Genomic DNA, 13,038 nt, shown 5'->3' with positions numbered 1-13,038 from the left:
AACCACACTTTTTGGCAGTAAACCTTAGTCAGAACCATTTAACTGGGAAAATCAGTTTATATTTAGACAATTATATTTGCAAACATAAGAGATAGTAAAACTCACATTTTTTGTTTCCAGAAACAATGAAAACTTTATAATTTCCAGCAGTTTGCTGAGTCACACAGTTCCCCCAAGGCACTTGATTCTGCTGGCCAGCAGATTTTCTGGATAGTTATTTTCTTCATTTTTAGCCTATTTGCAAAGAGCTGTGTATGTGCTGGTTTGTGTTTTTTTCCCAATTCAAGCACAATTATCTTCATTTAATTCCTTTGCTATTACAGTGACCATGTAGAATCAGCAAACCTCTGTTAACTGCCAGATCCAGATACTCACTTTCACAACCACAAAATACTGGTCCTTCCTATTGTTCTATGGCTTAAAAGTAAAATTATTGCTCTGTGCTTTTCAATATATGACATGTTTATCTAACGTTCATTTATGTGGGCTGCAGACTTATTTTGAATCCCTTCAGAACCGTGGTAGGAAGAGAAGACACCAAGAAAACATGTACAGTGAAAATATCCTGTTGTGGCTTTTTTTCTCCTTCCTTATTTCTGCTCAGAATTTGCAGCATACTTGCTTAATGCGCATTTTGGATCATGAACCATGCAAAAAGACAAGAACATAACCCCAGCTGTTTAGTTATGCCTGTTACAAGCACCTTACATCTACAGCAAATATCTCTGAAAGCTGAACTTTGGAGCACGTCTAATTTTAGGCACTCAGCTTCAGACACTATTAAAAACAAGTAAGTTGGAGATGACAAGTGCTCAGGACTTGGCACAAGTGAAACATCTCAACCACCACTAAACTAACATATTTGGAAATCATCAGTACCTTTCAAAAAAGTCATGCTCTGAAGGAATTTGAGGGGTTGCCCACTCAAATTACACAAACAAATAACAAAAACCAAAAAAGCCCACATTTCCTAGTTTTCAAACTTAGCAACCAAATCAAAACAAAAACTAACAGGAAAACACACAGCATGAACAACTGTCAGTTGGTGAATAAAAAAATGAAGAAAAAAAAATATATATTTGGATTTTGCTATAAATTAATTTTATTTGCACTATACTATATTTGAGGAAAAAAATATTTAATTTCCTTGCTTTTTTAAAGAGCCTTCTTTACATATCCCCCCACCAGAGCTCTATAGTTCTATTTGCATGCAGTACAGCAGAACTTTGGCTTATAACACTGATATTTTCCAAAGATAACTGCGATATGAGGAGGAAAAAACACATTCACATTTGCTCAATCATGGTATTTTTGTATTCTTGCCATGTTTATGAGTCAGCAATAGCAGAAACTTAACTTGCTTTTCTTAGGCAACAGGAATAAGTTTCACTTTTTCCTCTTCAAAAGTTAGGAAAAAAAGAGAAGAATGTTCTTACTTTTTAAAATTATTACAGTGGTGCTCCTACTGTGCAGTGACAGGCAACTTTTTATCCAAGAAATAAAGTACAACAACAAAATTCCAAAAATTCCAAGTGAACTCTTCTCCAAATACCCTAAGAATTTGAACAAACCCAGGCAAAAGAAATTCAACAATCCTTTAAGTTGCACTAACAATTACAATTTCCCTTTCAAGCAAGCACTTTACACATAAGGCCTAAGAAAACCCTTGCTTTGAAACAACCAGGACATTGAGCAATCTGCCCAGCTTACAAAATGTATTTCCACCTGTCTATCGCAAGGTTTTATACCACTAACATCTGAATATCTCAGAGGCACTTTGAGAAAGCATTTCAGGTGGGATTTCTAGCAAACTTTGCTATCTCAAATTGCACATGGTGCTTTTCCCAGTCTTACTGTAGCACCAAGGTGCAGATTCAGTTCTGGGGAGCGTTTCAGTTTCTCTGGTGCTGGGAGGCACCCGAACAATGAGTGGCATGGAGTTTATACGGGACAAGGGAGAGGAGACTCAGGAGCTGGAGGTGACCAGCCACCTGGGTCCCCAAAGACCACCTGAAGATTGTCCAGGGCACAAGCCACTAGTTCTACCTGTCAGCAAATAAATGAGGCCACCGTCTCATAGACAGAAATCCTCCAAGCCATTGCAATAACATGATCCTAGACACAGCCAACAGGCCCATTTGCCATTTAGGGTCTTCTAAAACTGGACAGGTACATCATCCTTATTAGTGACTATGCTCAAAAACTGAAGTGCCACAGGAAAAGCAAAGAGAGAAGGCAGATACAGAATCTATTTTCTCCTGATAATCATTTAAACCCTACTCTATCTAGGCAAAACAAAAAAACAAAAACAAAAAAAAAAAACAGGAAGACTAACTGAGACATCTAGGCAACCAAGGTAATGGTGCACATTAAAATGTATGAACTGATAAACAGATAGATAACAGACTACTGATCAGGATGTCAGAACCCTATCAAAGGATGAAGGCAGACTTCACCAGACACCTGCTGGCATAGTCTATTCAAAGAATATATGCAGATCACAAAACTACCAAATACAGAATTAAAGATATGCAGCATGAACTGAACAGAGGGGAAGTGCTCAGCATATGGACGAAAATCCATCAGCAGTTAAAAATCAGAATAGAAAAGTAAGAGGACAACCCAACAGGGGAATACATTGCACATCATGTAAGGAGCCAGTTACTTTTTATATAAACTAATGAACAGAAGGACAGCTGCAGCTGGGGCTGCCTGAAAGTGGGATGTCAGAGAAGTGACCTTTCCTTGGGCATTGGCTGATCTTCCCTGCAGAGATCTGGTGCTTACTCCTGTATCATCACCACGTGAAGAAACTCAAGTAATAAATCCAGCATGGAGTCAAGGTCTGGGAGGGGATGATGACTAGCAGAGCCACTCACCCATAATGGAAGTAGCCATGCTTTGGACTGTCAGCAGTGATTTGGGATCCTAAAGGCATCAGCAACACCAGAGGCAGGGCTGACAGAAACCAGCACCTGCAGAAGGAATCCTGAAAGGAGCCAGAAAAAGAAGAGGTACTTCCAAAAGCTTTTTCTTTTAAGCTACATTTACCCTAGAAACACATGTCTTTCATATAAAAATCCAAGTCCATTTTGTCTCTGGCCAAGTTCTTGGCCTTAGCAGACTTCTGTTGACAGGGTTTCACAGCCAGGTCTGGACTACATGAAAAACACCTCAATTTTAACCACGGTTGAATCTGCAGCCTGTCACGTGTTTCTCTGAATATGAAGAAACATTGGTAGAAAGAAGGGAATAAGTCCCTTCTTCACTTGACCAGAAAGGTTGTGAACTCCCCGTCCCTGGAGGTGTTCAAGGCCACCTGGGACTTTGAGTGACATGGCCTAGTGGAAGGCTTCCTGGCATAAGGGTTGAAGCTAAATGATCTTTCAACATATTCTATTAATGTATGGCCAAGATAAATTTCTTTCATGCTGCTCACATACACTTTCTCCATGATCCCTCTTAAAAGTCACATTTCTAAAGCAAGCCTTTCAGTTCCTTCACTTTGCTTTAGCAGGTTTAAGAAAACAAACTTACCCTGTATTTTTTTCTCTTTTATCTAGTTCAAATTTTCATTCTGGTTCATGACAAAGAATGGCTACAGTCATCTTTTCATTGACAAAACCAACCACAATGGAACAGAAATATAGTTATGTCACTCTTCCCTGGCCATTCTTTGTTCTAATCCTCATTTTATTTACTGATTAGAATCAGCAGAACACCTCTGAAAGTTTCTTTTTCCAAACTGCTGAGCCCATTTTTCTCTCTACGATGTTTGGTTTGCAAATTGGGAAATAACATCCTGTTAGAGAAGTGGCAATAAAGGTAAATTAAAATTAAAATTCTATTCTCTGAACAAAAAAAAAAAAAAAAAACAAGTGTTTTCTCTCTCAAGAATCTATCATATTTCACAGTGTCTCACAGCAATATGCCTACACTTTCAACATACTTGTACAAAGTAGAGAAAACCCACCCATACTCTGAGTGCAGTGTTATTGTTGCTGTGGCAACTGCAGCCCACAATTTCTTGCCTCTAGAGAATTAGCATGAACACAAACATATACATCAAGTCATAGACAGCTGTGGGTCCTAACAGTGCCTACAACTCACTGTGATGCCAAATTCTGCCATCAAAAACTGAATTTAATTTTTTAAAAAATGAACTTTAACTTCTCAGTCACTGTCTCCATTTGTCTACACTTTGTTTTCACCTTCAATACAGCATAGTTGACAAAATATCCTGAGAAACCCTGACACATAAGAAGTGTAAATGTCAAACTACTTAAACTCCACTTGTGAGTAAACAGAGTAATTATAAAAAACTCTCTCTAAAACAGATAAATTATTGATCTATCAGCTAGAATTTGCTGATATTTATATATTTATACTTAATGTAAACCATTGGAGTCAGGGATTTGAACCTGCCCTCTGTGTGTGCACATGAAATAAACAGTCAATACTGCACTCTCTTTAACACTATCTCAACACTGGTAACAGGGAAAAAACCCTACTTTCACCAGTTTATAATGTCATTTAAGCCAGATGTAAGAGTTAAAAATTAAAACTTTACTACTCAGTGGTCCTTTAAAGAGTTTTACTTAAAACCAATACATGAACATGAAAACAAGAGCAGGAGTTATTCAAGAAAAGTTGAAAGCAGGGGGTCCTCAACTGTTTTAGGTTTTGCCCTGTCATTTTGCCTTCCCCATTCCTGCCCTGTTTGCATACCAGGGCCAAATTGCACTTGAACAAGAAACCACAAATGAAGAAACAGTTCAAGTCCAATCAGAGCTTTGTCACAAGACTAGGGCCTGTGGAAGCAGCAGCTCATGAAAGTCAGCATTTGAAATCTGCTTCTTGGCCTGAAATTGTTATTTAATTTTTCTAGTGTTCTGCACCTAATCCAGAGAAATAATTTGAATGAGCATTTTCTTGCCCCCCTTTTCCATCCCAGATGTCCCCAGCCTGACACACTCACTGAACTTGAAGGTCACAGAATATAATCTCTCGCTGATCAAAAATCTTAAACTTGCTATTCCATGGGGTTGCCAGGACTTTGTCTGGGATTTAGCAGCCAGATACACACACTCAGGTCTATTTGCTTTTTGCTTAGGTCATATAGGTAGGCAGCTCACATGCTTTGAGACAGCTTCCCATCCACTACACTGCAGGCTGTGACATGAGGGCACAGGCAAAACTCCCATTATCCAGCCAGTCTGTTACCAGGTAAACACCAGGTAAATGGTGAGAGTGCTCAGATCTCACAAGGACAAAGCAGCCATAAATGAAGAATTGTTCTGATGTTTAGTATTTGTTTTGCCTCAGACCAGATAGCATGGCAACACTCATGCTACCAACTGATAGATGAATTTTCTTAAAAGTTTTCAGAACAATGAGTACCATTTCCTGTTGAAGAAAAGAGTAAAAATAATTCCTGGCTGGAAAAGCTGTCTAGTTAATACTTTGGATTTTGGTTTTAAAAATTGTCTTCTTTTTGGGTATTTTACTAACACTTAGAGGGATGATTATGAACAAATTCTTTGGAAATTTGTAAATGTTTCAACATATTTTATTCAAAAGTACGTTTTCAAGAGGTTTTCTCCTCACATTATTAAGATTCTTTTTTTTTTTTAAAGCCTGGAATTGTCTTATCATGAGGGAAGTCTGAAACACAAGGGAAAAAATAATTCCATTCAACTCCATTAAGGATGCAACATATTGTAAGTAGACCCTATCCAAAAAATTCCCAAAAAAAACGTTTATGTCAGAACGTGTGCTTTTGTTTTTGCGCCTGTGCTTACCTGTGGTTTTGCAAAAGCAGTTTAAAATGCTTTAACCCGGGGAAAAAAATCCCTGGTGAAAATAAACACTTCTAATCAAGGTCATAAGAAGGGAGACTGATGCAATCTTGCTCTGAGAAAGGACCACCCAAAGGGTTGCTCTTCGCTGTTTTTCTCTGTGGCCGCTCTCCCTGTTGGCAGAGGCGGGCCTGGCTGACCTGGCTGAGCCCTGTGCAGAACGGGCTGGATTCCACCTATTCAGAAGTGACCAAACCAGCCTGACCAGTGCCGTGCTCTGAAGAAACCAGCAGATGAAGGTCAGAGAATTCCACTATGTCCATCTTGGAAGGTGCTGAGATGGAGCAAAAATGGGTCTGAAGAGCAAAGCAGCTAAGGGTGAGGTGCCTTATTCCTGTGACTCATTGTCTGTAGGGTCTCAGTTAGAGGAGCCAAACTCAAGTGCTGTGTGTCCCTCAACAGCTGAAGCACTGCAGGTCCCTGGGGAGCACCCTTTGGCTTCACATTCTCAGAGAGGAACCCTGTGTAGATGCTCCAGGGCCGCTTTGTGTCTGAAGCGTGCCAAGTGGGACAGTCAAGGGATTCCTTCCCAAAGCACGCTCCTGGTCCAAACTACATATTAACATAAACACTCTTACCACTATTAGTAAACTAACTGTAGAAATTTTTGCATCAGGCTGTACTTTTAAGAGCAGGCCTGAGTTTCTGGGAAGATCTCCTTAAGGGCCCTCACTAGATTATCCAAGCATCCAGGAGATGAGATTTGGTACCCTCCAGGTTATCTGAAACTACCAAGTCACCTAGAGAGGGATTTTTCTTTCACTCCAAAGTAAAATGTGGCCCATTGACATGTTTTAAAAATCATGTTAGCAGTTACTTGATTTTGGCCAAGTATGAAATGTTGGATTCCTGCAGTAATTCCAAGCCCAGTGCTGCAGCCTCCCCTGCCCAGGGACTAGCAGCACCACTTTGCAGTTTGGCAAGCCTGCCTCCAGCGCTGCCCATCCTTGCGAACTGTAACAGGAGCCAAGGAGCAGCCAGAGTATTAAATACTGTGCCAGGCTGGCAAATGCACAGCAAATCCCTCAGCATCAGGGGCTCCCCCGAAAACACAGAGCCAGCTCTGTGCTCAGTGCCTAGACCCCTAGGCTGGAGCCCAAGAGTCTTCATCACTACTTTAGATTTTCTCAGAATAGCTGCAGAGCACCACTAAATCAGTGCTGGCGTGATTAATGTGCAGAGAAGGTTTCAGGGAACTTTATGCAGCCCTTCAATGTTTATTTTTCCAGATCTTGTTTAACACAGATGAGAAGGAAAGTGCTTAAAAGGGGGAAAATTGTAAGCAGCTGATTCCAGTTGCACTTTTGTCCCTTGCCAAATTAAAAACTTAATAGGACGGGCTTTGTTTTCAAGGCATGAGGGATGTGGAAATATTTACACTCGTAGTATCAAGGCATCAGCCATAAGGTTCAAGACTACAGTGCCAAACACAGTGAGAACACATTGGAAAAGGCAGCACACATTTCCAAAGCAGAGGAGAACATGTATTTATTTCAATTGTTAGTCATAGCTTACCTGAACAGAAAAAAAATGCTTTGGAGACAGCCTTAATCTTTGGAGCAAAATACCACACCTCTGTCCCAGGACTGTCACAGAATACAGACAGAATCCTGGAGCTTGCACAAGTGACTGAAACAAGTTAGAGACTGGATTTACTGTAAATGCACCATGAACTGCCCTATTCAAGAGCACCTGTTTAACTGGAGACCCAAAAGAGGGTCAGAAAGATTCTTCCTCTGTTCTTTACATCATGTCTTGTCCTTCATGACATTATAATAAAAAGCTAATGGTTTCTTCTAAGGAAAACATTTTTACAAAATCTAGGTACTCAAAAGTCAGAAAATATCAAAATTAAAGTTGGTTTTGGCAATTAAGTAATATTTCTCTATAAATGTGTTAAATTCAAATTTCATTTTTTCTATTTGCTTCTCAAATAACTAAAATTTACATGGCTTTATTTTTGTGTAGTTGAATGTGTTAGGCAGCAAGGCATTTAGTGTAACAAATACTGCTGCAATTCAAAATGGAAATGTAGAATTTTCAATTGTAAATTATGGCATTAGGAAACTGAAATGTAGCATTGTTCATACCAACCATGACAGTTGTTGCCAGTGCTTCAGAACAGCTTTTTTCAGTTAAAAACCTGATACTAACCAGACTTAAATCTTTAATGAACTTCCATCTTCAGTTATCTCGCTTTGGTCTGTAACAAATTACATTTCTTTCCTGAGCATTACATTTTCTAATGTCTCTATTGACAACCATTAAAGGATTCTCAAAGTTCACAGACTAAAGTCTGTTAAGTTCCTAGCAAGATAATTTTTTATTTGACTTTACATTGCCCAAAAAGTGCATAAGAAAAAAAATCAGAAAGCAGAGAAGTAAAACTAAAATCACACAGAAAAAAAAAAAAAAAATGTTAAGGGAAAAAAGTTAGCAAAACCATCCCTGATTTTGGGATCAGAATACATGTTGATTTTTGTAAAAGTTATATAAGATACATGTGCTTTTTTCTTCTTTCTCCTTTTTAAAGCAGTTCACCATCATGCTTTGTGCAGAGAGGAATGGTGGACAGACATCTTTAATATTCCAATTATCCCAAGATTCAGAGGCATGTCCCAGAATCCCTCCACAGTTAGATTTTTATTAAAACTGCTGCCAAAATATAAATATGCAGATGACCTACAATGAAAGAATTAAAATGAAAAATGTTTCATTCCCACCAGCAGACAAAGCCAAAATTAAGTTCAAGTGAACTTTTTTTTTCTCCTTGGGAAACATGGCAGGCCTCATCAATGAAAGCACTGAAATTAAAAGCCCTCTGTATTAAAAATAATTAAAAGCTCTTATATAAACATGAGAAGATGCTCATACAGTTTTGTGAGGGAAATTCCTCTGAACTTATTTCCCTCAAAGTTAACAACCTTGGTGTTGTCTGACAACAGGTCAGGCTAATAAGGCCTGTAAATATGCACGGGGTGTTGTACAGAAGTTGACCATTTGCACTAGGGTCGCTACTTCTAAAGCAATAGGTAACCTGGCATATCAAGAGTACTACAAAGTAACCTTGAGAAGTGAAACTTTTTAATCCTACCTTTTAACCCTCTGAGCATGAATTGCTTCTAGAACCTAGAGTTTAGGAAGGCATGGTAAAACTACATATGGATAAACAATGCCATTAAATTTGCCTTAAAAATAGCTTGAAATAGTATATTCATTTCTTCACAGTATTTTTACATGCACACGCTTTGTTTACATAAATTACATTATTAAATATTTAATGTTTGACTTCCCATATCTCACTCATTTTTGGTAGAGGACTATGTCCTGAAATTGGTGATTTTTGGGCATATATAACAAGAAAGTGTATATTTTGCCAAAAGTCACTATATAAGCAAGCTGGAGGGATGACATTCCTGCATCAATTATTTTGGTAGTACATGATATGGAAACAAAAAAACACCCCAAAATTCTTTTGCAAATCCTGCTGAAGGTATTGTCATTGACCTAGACAGATGTTTTTAGAACACAAGTCAGCTAAACTTCAAAGTCTGCTTTCCTGAGATATGAAAATTAACTGAACTCAGAGAGTCTTTTCATCCTCTTTCAAGATCATTAATCTTGTTACCACATATAACACTTCTTAAAAAATAATATTTCAGTGCTAAATTCAAAGATCAATCATCCATTGAAGAGACATGTGAATACATGCTGACACATCAGGATTGTTTTAGCATCTAAAGCACAAAACACAACTATGTCCTCACGCAGTGCACTGTCTCCTAAACAAAATGTGAGTGGTCTGCCAGGTACACCGTGCAGATAGGAACTCCATCCTCTGTAATTCTGGGCTGATTTAAACCCAAGTTGTAATTTTTCACTTAAGAAAACCAGCAGTGTGAAAAATGACATTTTCATAATCATCCAGGCTTCCCATAGTGAGTGATACAACAGCTGCTTCCAAGATGACAAAACATTTTCCATGTACCATTACCACAGCTTTTCTGCCCCAGCAATGAAAAGGTAACAATTACAACCTTCATTACTCAGACCTTGAGCTCAACTTTTTTTCTGGTCTTTTCCATAGAGTGAAATCTCTCTCACAGCACAGTTCTCGTGGAAAACCATCTCTATAAAAGAAGGGATAAGTCTCCTGTTCCTTTAACACAGACACATATGGCTTTCACATACTACAGTGACCTGGAGGGTCTAAACTCCACCTTTGCCTCTTGCTCTCCAGGTATTTCCTGGCATTTTTGAATGTTCAGGGCCAGCCACGGGGAATTGCCAGCTGCATGGAGCAGAGGGAGATTGGGGCTGTCACCGTCCAACAGGCTGAGCACAATGATGTGGACACAGAGTGGCAAACCAGAGCTGTCTCCCCTGCTGTGCCTGGGCACCAAGCAGAAGGCACAGAGAGTCTGTCAGCGCTGCAATAAGGGGCTCATGTAAAACCAGTCCTTGCTCCACATGGGATTCAGATCTGGCAAAATTGTCTTTCATATACATGAGCTCCATTCTGTGCAGAGGAGCAAGTGGCTGAACTTTTCCCCGCTTCAGGAAAACACTCTCTCATTCTTATGAGGAAGGTAAGCAACCCACCTGGCAGAAGAGCAGTGTGAAAAAGTTTTGATTTTGCTTCTGAGGGCCTTAGCACTGCAGGTCAGAGTCGAGACTCATGTGATTTGAGGGAACAGTGGTGGCACAGTGCTTCCACGCACACCCACAATCTGGGTACATCTTATTCCAGGACAGCAGAAATCCCTGGTGCTTGGCATGATGCAGCACACTGCAGTGGGGCAAGAGGAGTGGGGGAAATTTTTTAAAAGTATTGATGGCTTAATCTCACAGGGACAATTAAATAGGGGGGTTTTCAGGCGAGGAGAGCTCTACTTCATTGCAGCTATGCTGCAGTTCTGTGATGAACCCCAGCAAGGGGGGGTTCCTCCTCGCCCATCACTTCCCTGTGCCACTGGAGCCAGCAGGGTGATGGGGAGGGACAGCAGCTACGCCTGCACACACACTCGCACAGCCCAGCCACACTGCTGAGCCCTGAGCACGTGGCCCTGCTCACTGCTGCGGGCTCGAGACACAAATCACCAGACACAGAAGTGCCCACCACCGGCACCCATGAGACCAGAGCCCAGGGACAAACACAGCGCATTGAGTCTCAACTCTGACCTGCAGTGCTAAGGCCCACAGATGCAGTGAAGCGTCCTCAGGCCCAGAAGATCATGAGAAGAATCTTCTCCACAGACAACACCATCTTTGTATCACCTCAGCTGAATGGAAGGGCAAGATTTTGAAAGCTTAGAAAGAAAAACTGCAGTCTTTCAAGACTCCATTGTTTGGGAACTGAGTCAGCCTAACGCTGTACGTACACTGTGGCACCACAAACAAGCTGGAACAGTAAATGTTTGCTATTCCTGGTTTCTTTGATGTTCCTGCATTCATCAATCATTGTATGGAATACCTCAAAAAAGAAGATATCACTATTCACATGCCTTCTAAACTAATAGCTCACAGATAATTATAGGCCTTTATTGTTTGACTGTTTTAGTGTTGAGCAACATATCTCTCTCTCTTCTTGCATCAAAACCTGTTTTCTGTCAAAAAAGAGGAAAACTGGCATGGTTAGATGAAGGAGTTTAATCTACAAAATGACATATTCCTTACTCAACTTTAAAAACAAACAGTAGTAAAAGATGACACATAGCACCACTCACTCTGCAAACAGAACAAAGCAAATAAATCTCAATCTCCTGTTGATTTTTCACCAAGCACACCTCTGCTACCCTGGTTTCTTAGAGTACAACTCAACTTCCTAGTAGCTTGGTGAAGTGCTGGCCTGCACCTTTTTTCTGGTCAGCACAAACTTCCAGACTTTACTTCCTTGTCGCTGAAAGAATGTAGGAAGGCAGCAGGTGCAATGCAGGCTTGAGAGTCAATAAAAGGCAGGGGGTGGGGGAGAGCAACACTTTTCTGCCAGTTAGGGATAAAGTTAACTGGGAGACTATAAACAATTAGAAAACACCACCACAGCCAAAAATCTATGATGCTGTTAAGGATTTAATGCAAACTTGCCCTCCCAGAAGACCACTTGTGTGTGTGTCTGTGTGTTCTGCCTATCTCCATATATGCACTTCGCAATTCCATCAGGCACTTGGACGAGGCTGGAAGTGACTTCTGAGCTTCCCTTCTACAGTCCTGTAGCCACGAAAGCAGCGCCTGAACCTAAGGATTCCCTGCAGGGCATCCCGCATCACCCCACGCGGTACCCAGAGCTGGGCCTGCACCCGAGCTCCTGAAGCGCTCCAAACTGTGCCGCAATCAGCCCAGCACCGTGACTGACAGCATCCAGCAGCATCCAGCAGCGACTTCTTGCGAGAGCAGGAAAAGCGCCAGGCGTTGCCGGGAAAAACGAAACGCTTTCCCGGTGACAGCAGCCCGACCCCCGCCCAAACCCACTCCTACCGCGGGCTCTCCGCGCTGCCCCCGAGGCCCTTGGGCAGACACGTCCGTGCCGCCCAGGGATCCGCGCTGCGGATGCCGCCCGGCCCGCCGCTCCCGGCGCGGCTCGCAGCCTCACCTGGTCCAGCGGGATGCCCAGCAGGGCGCTCAGCGGGTGCAGCAGGGTGGAGCCGGTGGTGCGGTGCGGGGCTCCGGGTGGCTCGGCCATGCCGCATCCCCCCCTCCCGCCGCCGCACGGCCCCGGTGCCACCTGCGCGCACCGCCCGCCGCCGCCGCCGCGCCCGCTCCGCGCCGCGCCCGCCCCGGGGCCCTCCGTGGGGCGGGGCCGCCGCCGACGGCCGGGGCGGGGCGGGACGGGCTCCGGGGGCGGGAGCGGGGAGCCCTCGCCATCCCCGGGGCCGCAGCTGCCGTGCTCGCCGCGGGCTCGGCTCGGCTCGGCTCGGCCGGGCGCGCACGGACAGCCGCAGCGGAGCCTGCCGGCCCCGGCTCCTGCCAAAAGCACACGCTTGTCCGGCACCCGCAGAGCCAAGCTGCCCGCTCGCAGCTGCCCCGAGCAGGGGAGGGCTGGGGTGTCACAGCCGAAACAGCCCCAAGAAGTATTTATTTACTTATTTATTTATACAGAGACCCTTCACAGGGGGGAAAATGAAAAAATGAGTAGTAAGCTTTAAGTGATGTGTTTATCTTGCAGGTCAAATATGGCCATTAA

At 42.4% G+C, this 13,038-nt stretch overlaps 1 protein-coding gene across 1 annotated transcript in view; it reads right to left on the bottom strand.

Annotated features, from left to right (window-relative positions):
• Window positions 1-12,624, bottom strand: part of MBOAT1 (membrane bound O-acyltransferase domain containing 1) — a 56,027-nt gene extending 43,403 nt beyond the window's left edge. Inside the window, exon 1 of the mRNA XM_058833422.1 lies at window positions 12,448-12,624. Coding sequence (XP_058689405.1) covers window positions 12,448-12,537 — 90 coding nt within the window. The 5' untranslated portion in view covers window positions 12,538-12,624. The remainder of the gene's footprint in view (window positions 1-12,447) is intronic.
• Between the last annotated feature and the right edge of the window lie 414 nt (window positions 12,625-13,038).

Source organism: Poecile atricapillus, chromosome 2 (genome assembly GCF_030490865.1).
Source record: "Poecile atricapillus isolate bPoeAtr1 chromosome 2, bPoeAtr1.hap1, whole genome shotgun sequence".
NCBI classification, from domain to species: domain Eukaryota; kingdom Metazoa; phylum Chordata; class Aves; order Passeriformes; family Paridae; genus Poecile; species Poecile atricapillus.
Note: the sequence above shows the minus strand (reverse complement) of the source record. Positions and strands in the feature narration are given on the sequence as shown.